We start from the raw sequence: 27929 nt of genomic DNA, 5'->3' as shown, positions 1-27929 counted from the left end.
TCAGCTTCATGCTAGGATAAATCATATCATCATCAGATAAATTTTCCATGAAAGTACGTCACTATTCAATGAAATTATATTACATAAAGGCAAGGACAAAACCTTGCCAGTTTTGAAGGAAAAAGGGTGTGTTAACTGAAAATTCTATCAATATGGCACTAGTTTAATTCATAAAATGGATTGGTAATAGACTGGTATTTGAATCCAGATGAAATTACCATGTCAACGTTCTGCTGCTCAGATGAGATGCAAAACTCTGAGTTTGCAAACCATCCAAGTATAAACATAAGGTTATTTCTTGCAGCCTTTCCAGCTCTTCACTTGCCTGTGCTCCCTCTGTGCCTTGAACTGAGAGATAACACGGCAACAATACTGGACTGTAAATAAGGAAACTCAGTTCTGCCACAGGCTTGCTTCCTTCTTAGCCTCCACTTTCCTTAATAATCAAGAGCAAGTGAGGAGGAAGATGGGGGCTTCCTCTTGTTTTTTGGTTGTTTGCTAGTTATCCTTTGAAGTAGCAGTCACAATGGCAACAAGTGTTTGTTATGGTTGAAGTGATGTGCTGAAATTGTGGTAAGCAGTGCAACAGTCAATGTCTTTCTTCCATCAACACAGGTCTGTGATAACCACCATATTGCAGGTAGCAACAGAAAGTCTGTTACAATAATTGCACTGAAATTACTGTGATTTCTCACAATTGAACACATCAGTTGTGACCTATAAGTGGTATCTGCATGGGATCTATAGACAGAGATTATGTAACCAGTAATGCAAGAAGGGGTATCTCTTAGCATTTCACCAGACTGAAAAAAGGGAAATGAAACCAGAAAGGTTGATGCATATTCAAAGAGATTGTCTAGACCCTTGTATTTTGTTGAGTTTCAGGGAGCTGATAGCAGATGAAAGTTTGTGGTATCCTCAGGTTTGCTGCTTTTTGTTGATCACTTGCTGGCTGCCTAGAAGTTGCATGTTTGCAAATGCCCAATGATAGATCATCCCTGGTCCTGGACCACTTTTCCCAGGCAGCCTGCTTGCCCTTTCTTTTCACAGTCACTCATATCACTTTGTAAGTCTTGATGAGTCAGCTACTCTTGTATAAAGTAGGATCTGTTCTGTTTCAGCTGTCAGCCCCATAAATCCATATACCCAGGCTGGCAAGAGGCATGTAGAAACCTGGCAGTATGCAAATTCTCAAGCTGATCCACATACATTTCCTCATAGGGGCCTGATTTAGAAATTATTAGAAAACCAAAGCAAACAAAAAAGAGATGCACAAAGCATACACCCCTAAATGCCGTTTTCTACTGATTAATAAATTTGATTTTCCTTTGATACATAGTGACTCAGTTTTGAATTGCACGCCATACAAATGGGTGAGAATTTGGATTTAATTTCATATAACCAGTCTTTTCCAAGCCAGAGCTGACTGTTGTATGCAGGCCTCAGCTTCTGAGATCATTCGACAGAGCAAGTTGAAAGGACGTTTTATGCATTCTCTGCAGACAATCACAGGTTGATTTTTAACAGAAATATAAAACTATGTCTATTTGTCTAAATAATCTAGTATATGCCAAAGATATGTTCCATATAGTCTCCATAATCACATTTTATTTTTTGTTCAGGGACCAATAGGACCTACTGGACCTAAAGGAGAACTTGGTTTCCCAGGACGCCCAGTATGTATTGTGCTCTCAAGAGGAGTAGAGATAGAGGAGCTTGCTTCTGACACATACTACGCTATTTCTACTTATTTCAGGGCCGTCCAGGACTGAACGGACTGAGAGGTGTGAAAGGTGATAGAGGTGAATCATTTAATGTAAGTGTTTACATGTTACAATTAGTTGAAAAAAAATCCTGTTAAAATCCTAAGACAGGTATGATTTATATTAATTCCTTTAAAATAATGACAGGACTAAAAACCTGAAATTATCTATAAATAATTATATGTTTCTGCTACTTTTTCTATCTGTTAATAATAATTGAAAAGCCAACTTCTGGGTCAATCTGGACAGTTCTTGCAAATATACATAGTTGTATCAGCTCCCAAGTATAATAGTTATATGTGTGATTCTCTGTTAGCATAGCTGGTTCAAATAGCAAATTATCTAGGATTTCCTGTTCTTTCTATATATCAAAGTCTTCCTGATACAGGCCATCAGTATGAGCCCTCGTGGTGGGAAGATACACCCGTAGACTCTTAGCTATCTAGCACAGGTACAAATAGCACTTGAGCACATCAGAATGAAGAGGCAACCACTCCACTAACAAGGAGATACTGGCTAAAACCTACTATCTGCTTTAGTTACCGTGTACATGTATCCAGAAGAATGACCACTGCATAAATGATCTATGCCCACCTACAACCTGTAATTATGGAACGACAAGTGATGAAACAAGCTCTTGGCACTGCAAGTCTGTTCTTATGAAAAATCTTTGTATAAGTGGTCTTACAGCAAGCATGAAGACTGGACTACACAACAATAAACACTGCTGAGCATAAGCAATATGTTTCACAACGGTAATTTGTATGATTGTTCTGATGTCATGGGTCAATCTGTGCTAGAAAAATTGATACTCATACCACAACAGCATCTAATAATATTTCATTTGCATCAGAGATAATGCTGGGGAAAAAAAAAAGTGGGGGGAGGGTATTTTACTGCTTTAGCATAGAAATCATAAGGTAGGGATCAGTTAGGCATCAGAAGAGGTGATCTAGGCAATATCACTGTATTTCAGTAGAGCAGTTTTTGTAAATGAAATCTGTTGTATGAGTTCTCTGGTTCTACTGTGTTTAGAAGAAAAAATATATATGGTACACAATCTGAAAAACACAGGTATGTTGTCTACCTGCACAATAAATGTAAGTGAGATAATGATATTTCTTTATTCAACTAACAGTATCTCAGTACCTTCACAGAAAGAAAAGACCAAGTACTAAAGGTTATTTACACCTCTAGAGAGAGGTGTTAATAGAAATTTAGTTGAATGAACTAAGAAGAAAATGACAGAAATTATGACTAGTCACCAGCAGAAAATATTAAAGTAGATTTTTCCATTCCTCTATATCTTCAAACAGTGCCATTTTCTGGACTGTCTGCCTTAACCAAACAAAAACTATTAAAACCAGTATAACTAGATTAAGTACATCAGTCTGGGACATTTAACCAAACAAGCAAACAAAACAGGCTACAAGTTCTAATAGCCCCTCCTGGAATGTTTAGGGAAGATAAAAATCTAATGGACCTCTAATTACTGATGAGATGACGTGTCACCTCATAGAAAGTTTCACTGATGTGGAGTGAAAGATGGATAGGGCATGGCGCCAGGTTTTTAAATGACACAGTAAAGATTTGGCATATTTTTTTTGTAAATGGTAGTCACACCTGCAGTCTAACAGGGTTCCTTGAAGGTGTTAATTAGCATGTAGTTATCTGACTGGCACTTGAAAAAATATGAATCTCAGCAGTCTTGAGAATTCCAGAGCAGCCTCAGATACCTAATTTCCCTTGGATGAGAGATCCACTGCCTTTAATTTAGTTTATATTTTTAGTGCTTTGAGGTCTCTGGTTTGGGTTTTTTTCCTCCCCCTTTAGACTATTTTGTTCTCCACACAGTACTTCAGGTTAAATTTTAAAGTTCACTTTGGTCCCCAACTGAATACTGAGTCTCCCCTCAAGCCATTTAACACAAAACTTCTTGGTTAAATGGGGCCTCTAAGCCCAAGGACTTTCTTTCTGCAGGTTCAATTGTATTGCATATTAAAAGATCTGTCTATTATCTTCTTTCTTTCACTTTTTCTTACCAGGGCCTTCCTGGCTTGCCTGGACCCCCAGGGCCCCCTGGACCTCCAGGACGTATAGTTTATATCAAAGGAGTAAGTATAACTGGGGATCAGTTGCTGGTCTATCTCTATGGAAGAAATGTGCTGCTCCAGAAATTGTTTGCAGGGGGAAACAGAAAAACTTATTTCAGGCAACACAGTTTACAGTGGGTGACCTTGCCTGTGTGCACAGGAAAAAAATCTCTTAACTGGAGCCCCTGTCATCTAAGAGTTTTGTGTTCCCCCCATCCAGAATGGGACCTGCTGACAAATCTGTGAGAGCTCCCAGGCAGCAAACTGGCCTCTCTACTCAGGAGGTTCTATTTTTGTTTCTGGCCTTTGTCCTGTCATGTCTATTAGATCTATTTGGTGTGTTATCTGCTGTATTTTATCTCCGTTCATTAAAATAATTTCCCTTCTGATTTTCAATAGACAGTTTTCCCAGTCTCTCCCAGACCTCATTGCAAAATGCCAGTAAGTCACACATAGAATCTGCTTTTAGCAAAATGCATGGCCGTGATAGTCCATAACCAAAGTAGCTGTATACATAACCATAGTAGCTCTGCAGCTTTTCTCAACCTACCTTCTGCTTTGCACCAAAGATGTGTTTTACCTAGTCTTCAAACTAACAGATTTTCAAGATACCCAGAATTAGCCATATATAAAATATAAAACAGAACTAGAAACACTAGAACCTTTTGCTTAAAGCACTTTGATTACTTGGTTATCCTAACACTTTCAATGTCTTTCAAATTCTTTAAGAATTGCTTTGGAGAGCTGAATGCTTATACATACATGTACACACATTTTTTCAGATGTATATATAAATACTGTCTCCATGTTGTTATGTCTTCAACTGTTTTCAATTTCCTGACCAAAATAAGACCTGTAATGTATTTCAGTGTGGCATAAAAGATGTATCAGAAAAGAAAGATCATGTTCTTTGTTTGACCCTCAAATGCAGTCTATTGAGGTACAAACATGTATAATATAAAAAATGGCAGCAGGTGAAGCTCTGGCCCTGCTTTCCAAGGGGAATGGCAAAGTCCCCATTACCTTCGAAGGACCTGCAAATTCACACATAGTGTCAAAAGAAAGGAGGTGGGTTTATATTTTCAGAACATCCTGATGCAATTTTTATTTAATTAATCATGGAAATTATATCCTACAATGAACTGCAAATAGAGTTTGGTCCTGGAAGAGCTTCCCTAGGGCAATATTGTACTAGTAAGCCATGGGTGAGTTATTATACTTGGAAAGGATTCTGTCTCTGAGAATCACAGTCGTCTCCTGAATATTGTGGTGTGCAGTATGGCTGTTCTACTTTTCTGTTAGACAGTATAGCTCCAAATAGTATTTTGCCCTCTCCTCCAATTTACGTTCCAGTTCCTTTTCACTTACTATAGAGACGCAGCTCTTGACTTACACTATACTAGATGCACTGATTCTCATCATTTTACCCTTACACTGAAGAAAGACGTATTCCAGCTTATGGATCTTTCTGTTAATTAATTTGACATTTCTACAGTTTTGGCCTACCACCAGGCACCATCTTTTTAAGTATTTTAATTCTTCCCCTAACTCTTCCCATTCCCACCATATAACATTCTTGTATGTTAATCACATGTGTCCATAGTCACATGTGGATTAGTTACCCTCACTTCTGAAACCTGGATGGACAAGGCCCTGAGCAACCTTATGTAGTTGATCCTGCTTTGGGCTAAGCAATCTCCAGAGATGCCTTCCAACCTCAACTCTCCTATGATACAAGCCTGTTTTAGCTGAATTTCAGATAATAATAAATAGTCCCTTTTCAAGAAGTTTCAATCAGTGAGTAATAGCAGTAACATTTATGTGCACGAGTTATAGAAACCTGTACTTACAAACATCTGAGCATGCTAGATAGATTTGTCCTACATTTATGAATAATCTCCTAAACCTATATGAGTTTATAGATAAGAAGTCTGCTGTACATGTCTACATAAATGAATATTGATAATGAACTACAGACTGAACTCATGTGAACTGAACTTCTGAAGTTAATGGAACTATCCATGTGAGTAAGAATTCTAAGAGCTAATAATACAGGATTAGCCAGATGCAGCACCTTCAGGGTTTTTTCCATACACTTGCTTAAATCCATATAAATAATACTAGCTAGTACTAAAATCTGTCCATTTCCAAGCACTATGCCACATTTTAGTTCCTGCACTGTCCCTATTTTGAAGACAGTCAGTAGAGGTAAGGGGCACACCACACTGTTATGGGTGGCTGTTGTCAGAACAGGATAGACTAGAATAGCTTCTGCCTGCCAGTTGTGGTTTCAAGCACGTGGACCACAGGTCAATATCAGACAGTAGGTATAGCCATGGTCTGATCAAAATTTTATAAATACTGTCTGTTATCTTACAGTCAAAATCAAATCCTGCTTTCAAATACAGATGTAAATTCAGAATTGTTCTCAGAGATGAGTTTTCTGTTGCTTCACTTGCATGAATGAAAGCAGGCCTCCAAAATGCACATTGTTACCCACTTGCTGAAAGCATGTTAAAGAAAGCACAATCTGAAAAAAAGCTTAATCAGCTAATACTCAGACCTTGTCGAACTGGAGATAGCCTCAGAGTGTTGTTATAATATTTATTGTGATAGCATGCAAATTTTCCAGGCTTTTCAGTCCCAACAAGTAATGCACTTCCATTGGTTCATGCATATGGATAACTTTTAATAGATTTCTTTGTCTGTAGGTGAGCACTCCTTGCCCTGGAAATCAAGGCACTCTTAGTGTCCATGGTGAGTAGTTCTTTTCTTGTCCCTTAGTTTAAATAAGCTTTTTTGTTGTTTCTGTTTGTTTGTTTGTTTTGTCGTTTTTCTTAGTTAAACTCTTTTTATTTTTCTTGGCTATTGCATAACTGGGTTTATGTGGCACAAAAAAACCCCACCCTAAAACAGTGATCTCACTTTTTTTTTCTCATGAAACTGTAAGATCATATCTTGTTTCAGTCTCAACATGTAAGCCAAGGAACAAGTCAGCTTAGGCCTGCACATTGAAGACTAAGATTTATAAATTGAGCAGTACAACACAGTTTTTGCAAGTTCTAATCTTAGAAGTCTATTGGAGACAGTAGAAGATGTGGTATCAAGTGCAGAGGCATAACTCAGTAAGTGTTTCTACACTTGCCCCAGCGAAATTCACAAAAGCAGCGAGAACAGGTTTGTTCAGAGGGTCCTGGGCTAGGTGGTCTGGGAAGAGAGAGCGAAAGAGGACAATCAGGCAGACTTTCAAGCTTATATGGGCTGGAGCCACACGTCCCACATGTATGGAAAACTCTGCTCTCACATTTGATGGTTTGTTTCTCACTGCTAGCGTCTCTGCTGTTTGGAAGTTCTCATGAATTTGTAATGCTTTTATTGCAGGTGCTAAAGCAAACAGAGGTTCCTGGGGGCTTCACAGTTCAGCAGACTTAAAAGGAGAAAAGGGAGACAGAGGTGCTCCAGGACCACCAGGTACACTAAGTCTGGCATGTCATTGACGCCCTGTAAAGGAATACATATTTAACTTAAAAAGCAATTCAACTAAGTACTTCGATACTTACCCCTGCAGCCTTACCTGCCTGAAGACTTATACCTAGGTTCCTCGACAAACTGACACACAGAACAAAAAAGCCCATAATGTTATCAAAAATATCTTCTGAAAAGAAGTACCTGTACTGCACATTTGTGAGAATTATGAATGTGCTAAGTGCGAGAATAGATATTGAAATGTAACTGGCTGTTCCCTTCCTCAGATACTATTTTGTCAATCTTCTTGAGCCAAATGGGCTAAAATCCAGTGCTTCCCATTTCAGGGTAACACATCTCTGCATTCTGAGTTCAAGGCGGTCATTTCTTGGTGACAGTCCCACTTCCAGCAGGAGATCGAACTAGATTATTTCCATTTCAACCAACTTCTTAATATTCTATGCTTTATTTGTAATAATCATGAAAAGTCTGGGTGAAATAAAATACCAATTTGCTGGTGGTGGGAGCATCATAGCAGATGTTTGTCAGCAAGGATTTACTTTTCTGTATCAAAAAGCTAATACATGTTGCTAATTCTTACACATTAAAAATAGTTACAGAAGAAGCATCTATTTGGAAAGGTTGCTATTACAGACTCTTCCTTTTCAATACTTTTTTTGAAATCTCATACTGAGATAAGGTTTTGATCAGTGCCAGAAACCATTTGAAGTAGAAGAATATTTTTTTTTCCCACAATGAACATGTCTGTTCCCTCCCAGGTTCTGTATTTAATGCAAATTAATATTGTACAAGTATTTTTGCCTGTACCTGATGATTTCAGGTGCTTCGGAAGGAGAGGGTTGTTAAAGGACTACACTTAACCATTTTGTTGTAAAACTGCAGCTAGTGGAGGATGGTGAAACTGGTTAAACTTAAACTGAATTCACCTTTGTCCTAAAATAACAGAGATTTATTCATTTGTTTGTCAACCAAATCTAAACAGATCAACTAGCTTCAATATTATGTTAACTAAGACCAATTCTGTTGCTTTTCTAAAAGATATTCCTATTTGGTTCTTGCTCATTGATTTAGTTGCTAAAATATTCTTTCATACAAACCAGTTCTCTAGATCTCACAGATATCCACATAATCGTTGACAGTGAAAATTCACAAGTCAGAAGTTGCAGGATAGTAGAGCATGATTAAAGCACAGGAATTTTTCAAAATCTCCAAGGGACAGATGGCTGAAGCTCCTTCCTCTACAGTATCTGTTGATTCCCAGCAATCAGAAAAGCTTTCTGAACTGTGGTATTTGTCCACACAGGGACTTTTTTTTTTTCTCACAAAATGTCTCCTCTCCAACTTTACAAACAGGCTCTGTTAATTGATACCATGCAAAAATATGAAGCAAACACAAAAAGTGGGTAAATAGCAGGTCACACTTTATTTAGCTAGTCTGTACAGAGGCAGCTGTAGCAAGCATCCACAGCATGGATGCTGTGTTCCAACCACTTATGCAATGCTCCAACAGAACTCTGATGTTTCTGGCTGGAGGAACACAGTCTGGAGCTTTGTCAGAAAACACATTTAGAAACAGAGGAGGAGACTTCACTGTATCATAGTCTCAGATTCAATTGCCTAAGGCCAAAGATCTGCTAATTAAAAATGAAGTGTTTATTGTAGTGGGCTGGCTCTCAACCACAGTCAACACCCTTCCTCCTACGGGTCATTCCCCAAAAGGCCAACATGGCATTCTGGACAAATTTTCACACCCATCCAAACCACCCTTCAACCTGTTTATTTGCCTTGAGATCTTCTTTTCTGTATTAAGAAGTTGTTTCACCCTATTCTCTGTGAATCCTGGAAGTAATGAAGGTAAAGGAAAACCAGTGAGGTAGAGTGAGATGGCTTCTTTCTGGGAAAGCATTAATTCTGGTAAAAAATTAGTTCTGTTGCTCCAGATCCCAGATCTGAAAACAATGTAGCTTCCCATTTTCTAATAAGAAATGTCACCAAAAGTTTTGTGACTCTATCATTGTTGGGAAGGCATGATTTTACCGTTGATTATAGACATGCAAAGTGCTGTTAGTCTCTTTCAGCAACGTCTGAAAACAAACTGAAATGAAAATGTCTGATCTGCCAGCAGAAGCTACACAACAAAGAGTGTTTCCCCCTGGCTAATGTTAAGATCTCTGAAGGTCCTGCCAAAAATTGCCTACCAGCCCTGCACTAAATGTCTGCAGAAGAGGGCTGAACTAGGTTTGCACATTGAGAAGCCAAGTCAGGCAAACTTCTCCGGCTGTGTATACTAGTAAACCAAACAGACCCAGAACACACAGGACAATCGATTGTCCTGCAGTTTAACTGTTCTCATGTTTTGTGGCCTGGATTCGGGCCTACAACTAACACCTTCCCAGACAACAGGATGGTCTGGGGCATAGCTTAAGCCCGGCATTAGTGCAATAGGCTGTATGGATAAGTCTCTCACGCATCTGGAGTCAGGAGGACAGTTTAGCTCTATGGATGGAAGCTGTGCCACTTTACCTCCGGCTCGAGGAACTGATCTAATACAGTTTACCTGCCAATGCAGGTAGACTCTATTGGTTCCCTGCCACAGATCTTTGTCTTCTACTTTTTGTGGTGATCTCCCTCTTCCTCATGTACCTTACCCAGACCTGGTCTGCTTCCTGATCATCCTAGAAAGACCTCAGACATCACAAATTGAAGAGATTAATACTAAGCAACATCTGAGAAGGACACATGCCATTTCATTCCATATGTTTATTCCCCATCCCCTCACATGGATCAAGCAAATGACTGCAGCGAGCTGTAATTGCAAGGGTTGGAATACAATCAAAATAGCTGCCTTAGTGGGAACAAATTTCTGTCCCAGAGCACAGGTGCATACAATGTCTACTTGCCTTAATTGCACCTGATACAGTGTATTGAGATCTGAGTCGCATGGCTGGCATAGGATTGAACCAATGATCTCAAAAATGAATCAGTGTACATTTGAAGAAAATGCACTGAGCTGTTATCAGCAGCTGTAAAAGTTTTGTTGGTTTTGTTTTTGTTTTTTCTAAGTGTATACCAAATAGAATATTTGAAGGCTTTTTAGACTTTTTGTGCTGGCTTGACAGCTTTGGCTGACCACCATTGGCAGACAACACAATGCGGGTGGTATAACCATTGATACTGGTATTGGTTTCATTACAGAAAAATGTCAAGGAACAATTATTCTGTGTTTAGCAGCACAGCAGTAACACTTTTTCTTTCTCTTATCAGTTATGGTACTGTCCTTGCATTAAAGATAACAGAACTACTGATCAGTCACCCCACTGCTGGCAAAGCATATGGAAAGCTTTTATCTTATAATACCTTGGTTTCCATTAAAGGGGTTAATTTGGATGCTTCTCTTTCACCCCCGCAAATATGCCATTTCTTCAGAAAACAGGGAAATTTTCATCTTTTGAGACTTCTTTGCTTTCAAATTTGTCTGAAATTCACAATCAGATTCAGAAGTTATTAAGGTGGAGAAGTGACAGAAAAGATAGGGCATGTAAGGCTTGCTTTGTTAGGAAACCAAACTAAAAATAGCTATTAGATTTAAAGGTTTATGTTATTATTGTAAATAATTTTCCTTTGAATTTCTAAACCAGTAATACCCAAAGCAGTGCTTTTTAAAAGAAAATTATAGATAATTATTGTACTTTATCATATTTTCTTCATTTTTCAGGTCCACCTCTGCCTCCATCATATTTCAGCCACTTGATTAATAGCATAAAGGTAATTATATCCCATTTGTATTTGAGTTCTGTTAAGCTTTTTTTAAAGTGTACTTTACTATAAATTAAGCATAAAACAGTATAGCATGGTGAAATATACAAAACAGATAAGAACATCAGCAATTACAAATGATATTAATTTCTTAAACTCCAGCTGCATAGACAAGTTTATTAAAAATATAGAGATAGCAGATGTCAGTATTATATAAAGATTATTTCTGAAAAAACTTTTTTACTGAGGCCTTTTACCTTCCCAGTGATATTAAAGTGAGTCATAATTCACTGTTACCTAACACAAGTTGGTATAAATCATCTGCCATAAATTAATGCTTTTGTTTCCATACCAACTCAGGTAAGAGACATCCATTAACTAAAGGGCTTCTAGAAAACATTAGCAACAATTAACACATGGGGAGAGCGGGAATTCACTTCTGTGTAATACTATTTGTCTTTTAAGCACACTGAATAAAATGAGTTAAAGTGATGGAAACTACTTTTCCTGGAATCTCTTACAGGAAAGTATGCACATTCATTGATGTGTTTGGTCCCTGTCCCATTATTCTACTGCCTGCTTCAAGTGACAAAAATGAATATGAATGCAATATTATTACAAATGTTTCTAAGTGAACAAGGCTCTTCATTAGTAGAAGACCTAAAACCAAAATGAATCATGTTATAATTTAATGATGCTACCAAAAGCAGTTTACTGTTAGTTTTCTTGAAGGCCTCTTAGTGCCCTCTGGTTTTCAGATTTTGTTTCTGCTTGGCTCAGTGCACCTAAGTCATTCTTACAGCATAAAATGCCCCATGCATGCATAGCAGAACTGATACGGCCTCTTTGATTGTATAGAGTAGCGTCTTTACAGCTTTAGCTACTCATTTTTCATCTAGTCTTTCATCGCTGCAAAATGGCATACCATACTTTGTAGTCCTGTTTACTGTGAAACTAAAAAGGACAGTCATAGGAGGAGCTACACATAGCCATCTCTACTGGCTTTCTGCAGCTACCTGCCATTGTTGTTTTGTCCTTTGTGTCTTCTATCCACAGATTTATTTCTTAGAAAGGTGAAACAAAGTAGACCAAAAAAAAAGCTGAAGGAAAAAAACGGCAGACAAGCAGAAGGAAATAATATGAGGAGGAATTTGCAATTGCTGTGGCTCATTTTGCACACAGAGATAATGACCTAGTATTTAAATGTTTTTCCTTACCTATCACTCTGATCCCCAAACTAACTAATAATCAATGATGGAGGACAGGAGAAGACATGTATTTCTATGTGTCTGCAATTTTGTGTAGAGCCTCTTCTGTTATCCTGGTACATGCCCCTGCCCTTCTCTTCCGTCCTATACACAGTGATCTTCATTTTGCCACATACTTTTAAATATCTGTCCAGTCCATGTCAGTTTTGCTTTGCTTTTTCCTTGGTGATGGAGAAAAGCAGAAAGCCAGGATTTTATGCTTCCTCAGATTTTCTCTTTGCCTCCAGCAACATCATGAAACAAGGTTTTGCTGGATAAAATAGCAAAAAACAGCAACAGAGGCAATTTCTCTGCTTCCACCTAAACCCACCTGCCCTAACCCTTGCCCTGGGAGAGCCTTGCGGCCTCAACAGAGAAAGCATTCCTTGTCATTCCATCTAACTGAAGAAGGAAGTGATGTCAAAAAGATTTTAAGCAGATTCTTTCCTTTATTGAGCTCAGAGATTTCATGTAACTTTAAAAGATAAATGTGTAGAGTTCTGATCTCACTTCAGCTCAATGTTTTAAAATATATTCTCTTTAAAGGGTGAAAAAGGAGACAATGGAGTGAGTGGTGTAAAAGGAGAAAAAGGAGAACCAAATGGAGGGTTTTTTCTGACAGGACCTCCTGGACCGGCTGGAAGACCAGGATTAGTTGTAAGTCACATAAGTTGTAGAACAGGAATATTTGTGGGTATTCATTGTTTTAACTTCAAAGGCACTAAAAAGAGACAAACATCAAGAGGATGCTAAGAACTATATAAAAACTCATATGCTAACCATTAGATGAATACAAGAGAGTTGCTTTAGGCATAAACACAGACATTTCACTGTTGTGCACAGACATAATTTGCTATGAAAAATTGAGGTAATATTATGCTTGGCTGTCTAATATAACTACATTGGTCTGTAGATTCGTGCTATTAATAGCATTACAAATCGAGGCAATATAGAACTTGTGGATGCTACTAGTTACTGTGTAACCCCATAGGGGCCAAAGTAGGCTATGTAAAGTTAGGCAGAGGCTAACTTGGAAATTATTTGCCATCTAAATAATTAATCTAGTTTTCTATTCCAGTAATCCAAAAACATGAATGAAAAGTCCAGTATGTACCTTACTGGATCATTCCTATAAAATTCAGCCACTGTCTAAACTCTACCTGGTTGTTTTACTTTCTTGTTATTGCCACCACGGCTGCTTTGGAATCAAATGTGCTAATTCTTTGAAAACTAGTCTGTCCCTGGGATCTGGCAAGAAATGTGTGCCTTACATTACCTTGTTGTCATGTTCTGTGCCAAGTAACATGAATAGGCAGGTCACAGCTGAGGACAATGTGTTAGGTTGCTGAGAACTCTCTTTAGAAACTGTTCCACTGGCAAGAAGGAGCTGGATGCACAGCTGAGATGCATCAGAGACTGAGCTCTCCTAGTCTAGGGTCCAAAAACTGTTCCATGTATGCAGGTCAGTTTGAGCACAGGGAGTGTAAGCCCTCCTCATTCAGGCTGAGAGCACACTGCTAAACTGGAAACATGGGGAGCTGGCACCTTTTTAATCCGGAAGACTGGCAGCTGGAGAGCTTAAGGAATATGAGCTGACATTTGATCACAGGAGGGAGAAGACAAATTCATCGTAAGACATACACCCTGCATAAACACACTTTATGTTAAAGTTTCCACCATGTACCTTCAGACAAACTCTTATAAGCACATCAAAGCAAGTGGTCTCAGCACAAAGCAGAGTTGAGATCCAGGACTTTGCTGGTGCTGTCAAGAGTTATGAGATATCAGCTACTCAGGAATAGGTGCAAGAACTTTCAGAAAGTTTTTGAATTTAGTTTAGTATATGGTCAAGTTTATCATTTGCCATTAATATCCATGCCTTCTTGAAAAAAATTATGTACAGACTCATCTCTAAACGTAAGTGTGGTGGCAGGCCTTCAGAAAATGTTGTCACCAGAAATGAAGGCCTTGCAGCAGTGAAACTGATACATTCAAAGAAATACTTTTTATTACTGATAGGGACCAAAAGGGGATTCAGTTGTTGGACCCAGAGGACCTCCAGGGTTACCTGGCCTCCCTGGCTTACCAGGCTACGGAAAAATTGGACCTCCTGGCCCACCTGGCCCACCAGGCCCACCAGGACCCACTGCAATTTATGGCTCAGGTGAGAGGATGTGATTTTGCTTTCACTGTATATGTAGGTGCACAGGCATGTGCCCACAGCCCCCGACACACACTGCCTTTACCTACATGTTCTTCCAGCTGCCCAACCACTCTGCACACCTATGTCAGGTTGCTCCCCTCTCCTCCTGCCCTCTACTGACTTCTGCTGGAGCATGAGTTGGAACTGGGAGCACAAAAGGGACAATTTCTCTGTAAACAGTTTTCACTGCCTAGTGCTAGGGGAGTGCTATTGCATGAAAATTCCTGCTGTGGCTGGGAGGAAGTCTACGTAACAGACAGGCTTGCAAAATCGATCAAATTGAACAGTTGATTAAACTTGGGAAGATGTTAATGTGGGCCAAGATGCTCTTCTTGTGATGAATGGAGTCAAATCCAGTTGGTGGCTACTCACAAGTGGTGTTTCCCATGGCTCAGTTCTCTTTAATATCTTTATCAATGATCTGGACGAGGGGATTGAGTGTACCCTCAGTAAGTTTGGACATGAAAAGTTGGGTGGAAGTGCTGATCTACTAGAGGGTTAGAAGGTTCTACAGAGGGATTTGGACCAGTTGGATTGATGGGCTGAGGCTAGTGGTATGAGGTTCAACAAAGCCAAGTGCCAGGTCCTGCACTTGGGTCATAATAACCCCATGCAATGCTACAGGCTTGGGGAAGAGTGGCTGGAAAGCTGCCTGGCAGAAAAGGACCTGGGGATGTTGGTTGACAACCAGCTGAATATGAGCCAGCAGTGTGTCCAGGTGGCCAAGAAGGCCAACATCGTCCTGGCTTGTATCAGAAAATGTGTTGCCAGCAGGACTAGGGAAGTGAAGGTCCCCCTGATACTCAGTGCTGGTGAAGCCACATCTCGAATCCTGTGTTCCATTTTGGGCTCCACCCTACAAGAAAGACATTGAGGTGCTGGAGTGAGTTCAGAAAAGGTCAACAAAGTCGATGAAGGGTCTGGAGAAGCTGAGGGAATGGGGCTTGCTTAGCCTGGAGAAAAAGGGGCTGAGGGGCGACCTTATTGCTCTCTACAACTACCTGAAAGGAGGTTGTAGAAAGGTGGGAGTCTGTCCCTTTTCCCATGTAGCAAGTGATAGTACAAGAGGAAATGGCCCTAAATCGCACCGGGGTGGGGGTTAGATTGGATATTAGGAAAAATTTATTCACTGAAAAGTTTGTCAGGCACTGGAAGAGGCTGCCCAGGGAAGTGGTCACCATCCCTAGAGGTGTTTAAAAGATGTGTACATGTGCTGCTTAGGGACACATTTTAGAGGTGGACTTAGTAGTGTGAGGTTAGTGGTTGGACTTGATGATCTTAAAGGTCTTTCCCAACCTAAATTATTCTACGATTCCATGATTCTCTGATAGGCAGTAGCCACAGCAGATTTTAGGTCTAGAATGAAAATGCATGTCATTAGCAGTTGGCAGAAGAACATCCTGGACATTTTAAGTGGAACTGGGTCTTTATTTGCAGAGTATCAAAAACAGATAGCAATCTGTTGGCCTTAACCTCCCAAATAACAGAAAACTTTCACCATTCCTTTTAAAAAACCCCTTAAAATGCACTTTCTGTAGTTGGTTTGAATGCAGCTATTCAGAACCTGACAATAGAAGGCCTATGGCTATCTAAAGCTGCCACTACTCCTAGACACCACCACTAAGTCCTTTCTTTATGTCACTCCCTTTTCTCTCAAAAAATATGACCTTCAACATGTATTGTATGCTTGTTTTATTTTAGCAGCTGCAATGCCTGGGCCACCAGGTCCTCCTGGAGAGCCAGGGCCACCTGCAACCAGGAATCTGGTAAGACAGCAAAATAAGGAATTTTGCCGATGAAACCTTGATTCAAATCTTTTGATGGTAATTGGTAGCACTAAGAGAGGAGGCAAATCTCCATCCTGTGTTTTTATTTATGAGAATGTTTTCTGGACCTCATATTTTTTCACCTGGGAATCTATACAGCTGGGGAAAGTAAAGAGAGGAGAGGTCTGTCCATTGCCTTGTTAGTAAAAGCCTGTTCAAACAAATGCGAAGATTGATGACATGCTAAAGTAAAGAAAGGTCCATATTCCAGGTTCAAAGCAATGCCTCTGGAAGAGTGTGGCAACTTCACATGCTGAGATACTAGAATAACAACTGAATACCTGGTTTCCATGAAAACAACATGTTATGCTATTTGATTAAACCCTAATCATTTAGGTCATTTGATTCTAAGAAGAAAAATGTAGATTTCCCCAGCAAATCTAAACATTGTTGTGCCAGTGAATGCATATCAATTTGTTTCCTTTTCTTGCTGCATGAATCCAATTATATCCTAGATACCCATGTAGTAAAAATGACACCTATGACTTCTGTCTTGTTAATTTCTAAATCAGGTATTGGTAAATTCGGGGTGGGAGGGGAGGGAAATCAAGCTAGCAGAGGGGGTTCATTGCAATATTTTCCTTTTATACATTCTCACATTATGATAGAAAAGCAAATTTGCTGGATATCTTGGGCAGTCATTTGAGAATATACTAATAAACAAGCAAACTTTCAGATCATCTACATCATATCAAATGAACTAACAAGACTCTTGAGTGTAGGTTTCCTAATACTTTCCCACCACAGTGTCATACCTCTGCTAACTGCCTTTTCTCATAGAAATTCAGGACCTGACAATTATTACAGATCAGGGGAGAAACAGATATTCAAAGACTGGTGCCCCAAGGTAGAGGACTGTTTTTACAGGCTGGGAGCTACCATCTCAAACAGGAGATCCAAGCCCACATAGGTCAAAGACAATATTAAAAAACAATGTGCAAATCTATAGTAGAGTCTCTATAAAGCATTAAAATATCTTCTGATACTAAAGAAATGAGAAAGAAATGACAGTCAAGTGACAAGAAATTACACTATCAAGAAACTTGCCCCTGATTTTACACTGTCTACAATTATCAAAGAGATTGTAGAAGCAACTCATTTTAGAGAGGACTGTGTTCCTATCTTCAGGTGACGAAAAGAGTGGTAATAGGTGCAATGTCCATATCTGACTGACAACAGTTTAAGCCTCCTGACAATCTATAATCAAGAAATTGAAAAATACTTGCTGTGTAAACTAAAGGCACCTGGAAACATAAAGAAAGGGACAGAAGAAAATACCTTTAAAGAAAAGAGATCACAAGAACACTAAGAAGAATATAACAGAAGCATATGTATCTAGAATTATGTGTGATATGTATAAGCCTTGTGAAGTCTCTTCTGAATTCTGCCATTTTGATTTGATATTCCAAACTGTAGAGGTACAACTATCTTCATTCTGTGCAACGTTACCTATTGGCGTGGTTCTACTTCAAACCACAAAATGATCATAAAATCAGAGAATCAGATCATAGTTTTGGTTGGAAGGGATCTTCAAAGGTCATCTAGTCCAACCCCCTGAAATGAGCAGGGACATCTTCAACTAGATCAGGTTGCTCAAAGCTCTGTCTAGCCTGGCCTTGAAAGTTTCCAGGGATGGAGCATCTGCCACCACTTGGGGCATGCGAGTATGCCAAAGTACCAAGGCATTTATGTTACTGAAGCTTTTTGTATGAAGTGATATAAAACCAACTTTGTGAGCATTTCCTACAGAATTCAAATGAGATTTTAACAATTTAACTTGCAAAATGTTTTGTGTGTCTGATGAAGCATGTTTCATTTTCCTACTTCACAGGTTACGACATTTCAAAATGTTGAGGGTATGCTGGAAAAAGTTCACTTGGTAGCAGAAGGTACGCTAATCTATCTGAGTGAAACCAGTGAGGTTTTTATCCGTATTCGAAATGGATGGAGAAAATTGCAGGTACTACTGCACTACGTCCTAATCTTTTCCAACTCCCTTACTCAAAATGGAGTTGTTGCAGATATTCTTTACACAGGTGGAGAAGTACAGGTGCAAGGATTCCTTTTTTTAGTTCAGAAGCTCATGGTAATCAGGTTTCATTTGCTTTTCATTTTGGGTTCTTTCAGCTTGGTGAGCTAATTCTTGTCCCTGCTGACAGCCCTCCTCCTCCAGCTATATCAAGCCATGTAAGTACAAAATATTGGACTGTGAAAAACTGAGTCTAAATGTGCAAAACCAGGCAATACACTTGGCAGAAGTTGCAGGCAAATCTCTGCACAACATCATTTTCCACTGAGACTTGTCAGTTCAAAGTAATCATCCTACCACTACATAAGCTTACAAAATTGTTCACACTGGCCGGTCATCTGTTTCCATTATCTTCTGAGAATCCAAACACTACAGACACAAAGCAGCATCTACCAAAAGCAGAACAAAGCAGGCTGCCTAGGTAAAAACAAACAAACAAACAAACAACAACAACACAATAGTATTCTGTTTTGTAACACTGAAGTCAGTCTTATCAAGCTCTGGTCCCCTTCAAGGAAACTCAGAGAAGTGTTTCTGAAAAGGAGGATTTCTTTAAAAGATTATAGTCCTGTATTCAGAGTACCTGCATGTAGCTTACCCCACAGTGTGCTGAGGGTCTGTTCTAAAGCCTCAGTTGTTTCTACCTGACCCCATTCTGCAAGTTATTGTACCAACCTGCATATGAACAGGCTGTCTGTCCCCCCAAAATTGCAGGATGATGAAAACCAAGAAGTAGTTAAGGGGATAAAGAACAGTCTCATTGATGACAGGTTAATTGATCTGACTGCTGAGATAATGAAAGGACAAGAGAGTGCTAGGAACAAACAGCAAAAAGGAAAATGGCCAGACAAATTTTTAAAAGTTCAAATATGTCAGAGAGAAGTGCACTTGGCACACTGGGAAAATGTCTAGACCTCATGTTGTAAGGAATTGTCTGCAGCCTGCAACTGACACCACATGAGTTTCCCAACTGGTACAGTCAGTGGCTTATTACTCACATCTAAGGTATGTGTGTAGTACCATAATGAGAGAATAAAACTTCACTGTTCCTGAAACAGCTATGAAGATCATTGACTTTCTGATCTCTGCACGACAGTTGCTTAGGAAAGGGAATGACCGAGGCCTTGAGAAATATTCCCGCCTACTGCATTTTCTGTTTCCACATCTTCCTTACCTTTTCAGTTCTGATTTTCCTGAACTAGTCTTCTGCTCCTGCCAAGAGCAGGCTGCTTCCATGCAGGACTCCATGTGAGATCTGGCTCTGACAGCAGCTCTGTTGGAGCACTGTGGAATGGGTGCAGTCAGGTCTAGCAATGCAACTCTGGCCAGAACACCTTTCAAACACATATTAATGTGATACATCAAATTGATGATATGTAGATAAACTATTCTGGCTACACAGTTTGGGGGGTGAGGAGGTTTCAGAGGCGGAACAGTTTCAGATTCTCTAGTGTTCAATGTTTGCTTTATTTACAAAATTACTGAGTGTCTAAAATTTTTATCTGAGTAACATGTCTAACATATCTGTTTGCATGTGTTAAAATCACAGGGATTTCAGTCTCTTCCAGCATTGAGTCCAATAACAAATATGAATAATGGAAAACCAGCAGTAAGTATGAGATCTGTATTGCAACTGCATAGCTGTGGTTTGAAACACAACAGTTTTCTTCTGGAGGGAGATTTGTGATATTTCCTCTTCAGTTTCACAGATCTTACTTTAGAAATTTACAGACACACTTCTTTAACTGGTTTAGATATCTTGGAGACAACATTACATTGTTTCCTCCTGAACTATTTTCATCATCATAATCCCTTTCCTATCTCAAAGAAAAAAAAATTCCTGATTCTGATTTAGGAACACCTCTCCACTTAGTGATCGCACCTACAACACAGGGTAATTTTGAAGTTAGTAATAGCATTACAGTTAAATCATTAAAATATTGAAAATATTAACTAGAATATTTTCCATCTTCCTGGCACTATTTATTCTAGATAGACACCTTAGAACCTAAGCTTTCATTTAAAATACTTTGCAATATTTAGAATCATAGAATAGTTTGGTTTGGAAGGAAACTTCAAAGGTCATCTAGTCCAACGCCTTGCAATGGGCAGGGACATATTCAATGAGATCAGGTTGCTCAGAGTCCTATCCTGCCTGGCCCTGAATGTTTCCAGGAATGGGGCATCTACTACTTCTCTAGGCAACCTGTTCCAGTATTTCACCACCCTCAGTGTAAAAAATTTCTTCCTCATGTCTAGCCTGAATCTCCCCTCCTTTAGTTTAAAAACCATTATCCCTTGTCCTATCGCAACAGGCCCTGCTGAAATGTCTATGCCCATCTTTCTTATAGGCCCCTTGGAAGTACTGAAAGGCCACAATAAGGTCTCTCCACAGCCTTGTCTTCTCCAGGCTGAACAACCTGAAGTGTCTCAGCCTGTCCTCATTCAGAGGTGTTCCAGCCCTCTGATTATTTTGGTGGCCTCCTCTGGTCACTCTCCAACAGGTCCATGTCATTCCTGTACTGAGGACACCAGAGATGGATGCAGTGCTCCAGGTGGGGTTTCACCAAAGTGGAATAGCAGGGCAGAATCACCTCCTTCGACCTGCTTGGCCATGCTCCTTTTGATGCAGCCCAAGATACGGTTGGCCTTCTGGGCTGCAAGTACACATTGCAGTTCATGTCCAGTCTTTCATTCACCAGTATCCCCAAGTCCTTCTCTGCAGGGCTGCTCTCAATTCCTTATCCCCCAGCCTGTATTGGTACTGGGGGTTGCCCCAACTCAGGTGCAGGACCTTGCATTTGGCCTTGTTACACCTTATGAGGTTCACATTTAGACAAAGAAAGCAGTGTATCTGAGTTATATCAAAAAAAACCCCATATTTTTTTAAAAAGTAGATTAGTTCTTGCATCTGTACAGTTTGATTTAAACATCCTACTTCTTGTATTTGTTAACAGTGAATTTTTAAATGGTATGTGGTCACTTCTTACTACTTATTTCCAGGCTTATAAGGTTTGGGATTTTGTTTGCATGATAACTCCAAAACTTCTACATATAAATAATAGCTGCTTTTAAAATAATTTTATATTTTAGGAGTATGTAATCTTCATGGTTTCCTTAATGTTCAAAGATAAATAGGTATTTCTGCTATGGGTCTCATAGCTTAAGAAATGAGATATTATGGCAGCAAGTAACTTTCATATCTGGTACAAAAGGTACAAGTTCTTGTGCTGGCAGGAGGAGGGGGGGTCTAGCTTATTTCCAATATATGTCTTCCTAGTGTTATAAAATAAAAAACAAACAAACAAACAAACAAACAAAACCACTGGCTTTTATTCTTTTTTTGTCTAGCTGCATCTGGTGGCTTTAAACTTACCATTTTCCGGTGACGTACGAGCAGATTTTCAGTGTTTTCAACAGGCTCAACTAGCAGGTTTGACATCTACCTATAGAGCCTTCCTCTCATCACATTTGCAAGATCTGGCCACAATTGTCAGAAAAACAGACCGACACCATTTACCAATAGTCAATCTCAAGGTAAAAATAAGTACTTAGTACTTGTTATAGGTGCCCTAAAATCTTGGAAAATGGCAAAAGCAGAAAGTTTCAACCCAAAATGCATTTTATAAAGAAGATGTTTTGCTTCATATTTTGCACTCAGGCTCAAGAAATAAAAAGTAGTGATAAAGTAGAAAGTTACAGACTGTCTCACTTTTCCTTTGCATTTTCAAGGGTTGCTTTTTTCAATATCCTAAAGCTACAACAATAGCCAGCTTTGAGCAGACTGATAACAAAGCAACAGCATGATGTTTGGTTTGCTGGATATTTGTTATATTGGCAGGGAAAGTGCATTTTTATTTCTCAAAGATAGCTAGATAGTAGGTAGATATTTCTACCTTCTAGTATGACCACAGAGTATAGTAGGCAAAAACGCCTGTTTTTCTCATTTCTAAAGATAAAGACAAATTCTGTGCCTAGGAGGGATGCTGGATTTACCCCAATGAAACTGAGAGGAAAATCTAGAGCATGAGTCATTTTGTGGTCTCACATAAACAAACACACTTTAAAACTGAGGAAAACAAATCGTGTCTCTGTAGCATTGGCTGGCTACCAGAACAAATGGCCAAGGAAACCTACAGGAATAACACATGATGCTTAGAACATGCTGAATGGATGCTTCTCTGAAGTGCATGCAAATGCAGAGGCTTGGGGATAAATTTGTAAAGACAATATTGTTTCAACTTTGACTGGAAAAGCTCAGTAGTTTAAGAGGTAGCCTGATGAAAAATTTTTGCCTTGAACATTTGTAACACTTTTCATAAAATTGTGACCTCAACAGAATATCCAATATATTTTCCCTATATTTACAGTAGTTGTAAGCAATGTTTTGAACAACCCCTTAGACAGGAGAAAAAGTACAGTGGAAATGCAGATGAACAAGCTGAATATTTGGAGTGATAGTAGAACAGAGATGCAACTGTGAGGCAAAGGTGTGGATCAGAGAGATGATGGATAAGTGTGCTCAGGAGCATCATGCAGAAACTGATGTGAAAGCTGGAATCATAAGCATCCTGAAATGCAGAAAAGATTTTAAAATTGTAGATAAGTCTATAAAAGTTAGGTATGATGTGGATTTTGGATTTGTTTTGTTTGTTAAAGTGTCTTTGATATTTTAACAGGGAGAAACACTTTTCAATAACTGGGAATCTATATTTAATGGAAACGGTGGTCAGTTCAACATTCATGTTCCAATATACTCCTTTGATGGGAGGAACGTTATGACCGATCCAGCTTGGTGAGTTTACCTTTTATAAAGTTTTACATTACATTTATTTTTACCAAATAGTATTAATACAAGTAGCAATATCCTGGGCTACTAGAAAAGTGACAAAAATTTCTCCCTATCCTTATGACATCTTTCTTTTTCATTTCTGATAGCCTATGAATGGGATACTGTGTTGTATTCTTTTATTCCTCTCCTTTCTATCTTCATCTTTTCCTACTCACTGTTTGCTTCAAGAAGAAAAGCAGAACTACGTATACAGTGACTTCTTAACATTACCTTTCAGGCCTCAAAAAATAATATGGCATGGTTCAACTGCAAATGGGATCCGACTGGTTAGCAGCTACTGTGAAGCCTGGCACACAGCTGATATGAGAGAACTGGGACAAGCATCACAACTGAAGACAGGGAAACTTCTTGATCAAAAAGCATATAGCTGTAGTAATCAGTTTATTGTTCTCTGTATTGAAAACAGTTTTGTATCTGAACCCCAAGGAAAATAATTCACCTGTTGCACACAGGAATATTCTATTTTACATCAGAAAAAAAGCTGACACTGAAATTTTATTTGTAATTATGTAAATATTTTAATTTTTTAATTGCACATTTCAGGAAAAAATAGCCAAAGAAAACATACCTCAACACAAACCGCATTCCAGTTAAGTGGAACACCTAGTGCACACATGGCTGACTTAGAGACCTTCTTTCCACTTGAATTTCCTTCCTTCCCCTTGAACCACACATGGTTCAAAGTTTGGCAACAATTAACCCACAGCTCCTTGTCTTTCTGGCTGAGCTGAAGATCACTTAGGGGCTAGAGTCTAGTGTGGTCCATGAGGAAGATCCAGTAGCCTGTCTCACGAGCAGTATGGTTCGGTAGGGCTACCACTTCTTTCACGCTGAGAAGCTGCATGCTCTATGCTCTTCTTTTCACTTGCATAAATTTTTGAGTACCCAAGGCATTATTCATATATGTGTATATATACATACTGTCCCTGAGCAAATAATGGGAGGCTGTTACATCTTACAGGGCTGGAATTTAAAATTATAATAATAATAATAATAATAATTTTTAAAAAGTTTTAAGGACACAGGTTCTCAATTTCTTTCAGTTTCAGTGGAATCTGAGTACCCTGTAAGCTTGTATGGATCACAGCCTGATGCTTTCTTTGCAGATTCTAGGCATAGGGCTTTATGCAGGAGGAGTGAATTCCACCTAGACAAAATCTGGTCTTTATTTTGGTGCTATTGTTACCAGAAAACCTGGAGCAATATTAATAGAAAACATCCTGTTTTACTGGTAGAACTGTGCAAAGTAAATCCACACAAATGAACCATCAGACCTTTATTTATTTCATTGCATATCAGAGGAAGTAATTTCCTGTCGTGGCAGACTGCTGAATGAAAGTTGCCTGTCATGATTTCTTTAAAATAGGTTCTTGGCATTGTTATCTCAGTAAGTTATATGTAAAGTGATCTTCCTTTTTGCGAATTTACCCTTCTGACTTTCACATCATTAAAGAATTATCAATTTAAAATAACAGCAGCAATGACAGGAATGATCAGTAAATGCTAATATTCTTCATGAGCAGTATCACCGTAACATCTGAAGTCTTTTGCCTATATGTTTGTCTACTGCATGCTTCAAATAATATATTCACTTATATTTTATCAGCCAGTAACTATGGAGGTCAAACTCCACATTTTCATTTTTTAAGACTTAATCTAGAGTCGATGTTGGAAATAAATGTTCATTTGCTGACAAATGGAGTGTTAAATTACTAGATAGCCACCTTCAAAAGACAAAAGCAAATAACACTATACTGAACTGATATAATTATATAACATGATTTTGTGAAACCCAGCTTTATTTTTCCAATTTACTATAAAAGCTTATTTCCCAGGTTGAGGTGAATTATTTCTTCTTTCTTTGTCTTGGAAAAGTCATCACTCCATTATTACAACACGGTAATGAGGTAAAAGCAATTTATACTACATTGAAAATATATGCATAACAATTCATTGCACTCATTTATAGTCCATTTCCCTGAACTGCTGAGCACTCTTGTGAAATGCCAAATTCCTACAGTTGCCACAGCTGGAAGAGTTGTACATGTACAACAGGGTTTCACTTTGAGTCGCAGAAGGTTCAAAAGGGAAAGTGTTTTTTTAATTTGTTTCCAGCAGGAACCATCTACCTTTAATACTTTAATTGCTGGCAGACCCTGAGCTCAGCCAAGTCATGGCCAGCGGGGTTTATGCTTGCAGCCAGTCATCACCCAGTCATCACCATCAGTTCTCACTCTTCCACTCCTGAGTCAGACCCGGCAGTCAGGAGCTGGCTATTTCTTTGCCTGGATTTGCAGTGACAAGAGGTTGGGTGCAGATGGGATCACAAAGAAAAGTTGTTTGAAGTGGGAGGGGAGAAGACTTGAAAAAAAAAAAAAAAGGAAACAAACCAAAACTAACCAAAAAACAACCAAACAAAAAAAACCCAAACAAACAAACACAAAAAACCAACATGCAGTTTTTAGGAGATACTGAACTAGTATTTAAGTCGGGCCCAGAAAAAATGCATCCAGAATTCTGTTTGTGCCAGCTCTCACAGGACTAACCCCAATCTGTACCCTAAATAGTAAAAATACTAAAGCTGCTAGAGCTTAGCAGGGATATGAAATTTTAAGCACCATGAATGAGACGTTAAAGAACTCTCAGTAGTTACTTCCCACATCTAATCTGCAGGCTACAGGAATTTATTGCACACCCTCCAATTTAATACAGAGCATGAACACACTTTGTCTGTGCTGCTGTGGTGCTGAGTTCACATGCTGTGCTCATATGCCAGCAAGGGATCTCGCTTACCAGATCTGTTAGAAAATGAGATTTCTCTAGGAAAAAGTGCTTTTTGTCATTTTAACCAGAGCCATTGAGGCTCTTTATACTCCCTAGTATAACTGAAGAGAACAAGTAATATTCCTCAAGGATATGACAGAGAAAAAATAGCCCAGTACTTAAAAATAAATTAGATTTCTTTATCAAAGCAGAGTATCTTTTTCAGCATGATTCCATCACAAAGATCAGGTGCACTTGAGGATGTAAGGAACTCTGTATAAAGCAAAAGAATCACCAAAATGAGAACCAGAGCAAGTCTGAAAAGAGTAACTTCACTAGAAACCAGTGTGGCAGTCTAAATGAATGAAATCAGAGTACCAGTTGAATAAGATTCTTCCATATTTAAGAGGAAGGCTTTGGTTGAAAATATCCATTTATTTTGAAGCTCTGATGCACTTTAAATGGAAGAAGTTAATAGATTATAAATAAAGAGGAGATAAAAATCTTATAAACCATCAGAACTCCAGGCTGGTTGATGAATAAAATACAGCAGTTCTATTTCAGTTATTGCAATGAGTATTTCCAGAAATCAAGCTGACAGATTTGTCTTTATATGAATCATAGATGCAAGTGATAACAACAGAAGCTTCCTTTAAATCAAGAAGAATCCACAGTGGGTGGATTCTGCAAAAGAATCAGTTCTACATTAAAAATAATTACAATTTAATTTTAATTAAACAGTTAAACACAGCAAGGTCTAGGCAAAGTTAATAACTATTTGGAAAAGGAATATTGAATGGTTACTGAAGATATTTATTTAGTTATCATGGTTCTGTTGGGGATGGTACAAAATGCAGGAATAGATACAACAGTTAAATGCTCATTAGATTCTTTCTAAGTGAAAATAATTTTTTGTTCTGAAGGTAAATTGGCACATGAATTAAAAATTGACTTTGAATATACCACTCCAGATTGGACTTTGTTAGAATCATACAACAGTTTTCAGCAAAAACATCATTTTTTTACTGCAGCATTTTACTGGTTCGTATCAAATTTGACAACTATCTTCAGTCCAAATAAATCAACAGGAGACATTAACAAAAGACATGCTTTACATCATGACTTTTTTTTCCAATTTATTTTCTCTTTAATAATAAATGAAAATGTTTTTTCATTGTATGTTTTACCTCCTCAAGGACCATTCTTTTTAAAAGTGCTAATACTGCAGCAGATCACCCCCTTAAAATAAAAACAAATAAACAAAAACACCTACCTGTTATCATCACCACTTTACGTAGCCAGAATACAACTCCTGCCATCAGGGTAAGCGTGTACTTACAAACTGTTAAGTCTCTAGTATTTTGAAAGCAGTTCAACACAACTGATAAGAAAACATCTATCTGAATTTACTGACCACATCTGAAGTACCTTTTGGTATCATGCAATGATTTTTAAAATCATCTTTTGACTTGAAAGAGCAAGGGTTTGGTTCTTTTGTTTTTTTTCTCCCTCTTCTGAAGTAACATTTGCAATTCTTGTTTTGACTCCAGTCCTCTGTCTGGAGAAGATAACTTGTCTTCTAGATTTTAAAGGAATTACATGCTAGAACTGCAATTCCACTTTGTTGTTCAAGTATTGGAGTGAACGGCATGCATACATTTTAAAAAACAGCAGATCAGGGTTTGGCTGTTGTTGCTCTGGTATGCAGTCAGAGCCTATGCTCCCTGCTGTATCTCCTTAATACTTCAACAATAACTGGCCAGAGATATTTCTAGATGAGCATCGACTTTAACTTGAACATAGCCACCCTTTTTTAACCTGTCAGAAGGCTGCTACTTGTTACATCTTAAAAGGCCTGTTTTGCACCTTGGTGCAACTTCCATTATTATCAGTTGATCTATACTTTTTACT

General features: G+C 38.6%; 1 protein-coding gene across 4 annotated transcripts in view; it reads left to right on the top strand.

Annotated features, from left to right (window-relative positions):
- Positions 1 to 24952, top strand: part of COL15A1 (collagen type XV alpha 1 chain) — a 134032-nt gene extending 109080 nt beyond the window's left edge. For all 4 annotated transcript variants that reach the window (XM_082044082.1, XM_082044083.1, XM_082044081.1 and 1 more), the window contains 16 exons: positions 1623 to 1676; positions 1757 to 1816; positions 3809 to 3877; positions 4256 to 4297; positions 6568 to 6613; positions 7238 to 7327; positions 11058 to 11107; positions 12892 to 13002; positions 14365 to 14509; positions 16250 to 16314; positions 18206 to 18334; positions 18502 to 18561; positions 19953 to 20012; positions 21755 to 21940; positions 23083 to 23198; positions 23473 to 24952. In XM_082044082.1, the coding sequence (XP_081900208.1) occupies positions 1623 to 1676; positions 1757 to 1816; positions 3809 to 3877; positions 4256 to 4297; positions 6568 to 6613; positions 7238 to 7327; positions 11058 to 11107; positions 12892 to 13002; positions 14365 to 14509; positions 16250 to 16314; positions 18206 to 18334; positions 18502 to 18561; positions 19953 to 20012; positions 21755 to 21940; positions 23083 to 23198; positions 23473 to 23689 (1500 nt within the window). In that variant the 3' untranslated portion in view covers positions 23690 to 24952. The remainder of the gene's footprint in view (positions 1 to 1622; positions 1677 to 1756; positions 1817 to 3808; positions 3878 to 4255; positions 4298 to 6567; positions 6614 to 7237; positions 7328 to 11057; positions 11108 to 12891; positions 13003 to 14364; positions 14510 to 16249; positions 16315 to 18205; positions 18335 to 18501; positions 18562 to 19952; positions 20013 to 21754; positions 21941 to 23082; positions 23199 to 23472) is intronic.
- Positions 24953 to 27929: the final 2977 nt, after the last annotated feature.

Source organism: Streptopelia decaocto (assembly GCF_964273445.1).
Source record: "Streptopelia decaocto genome assembly, chromosome: 2".
NCBI lineage: Eukaryota > Metazoa > Chordata > Aves > Columbiformes > Columbidae > Streptopelia > Streptopelia decaocto.
Note: the sequence above shows the minus strand (reverse complement) of the source record. Positions and strands in the feature narration are given on the sequence as shown.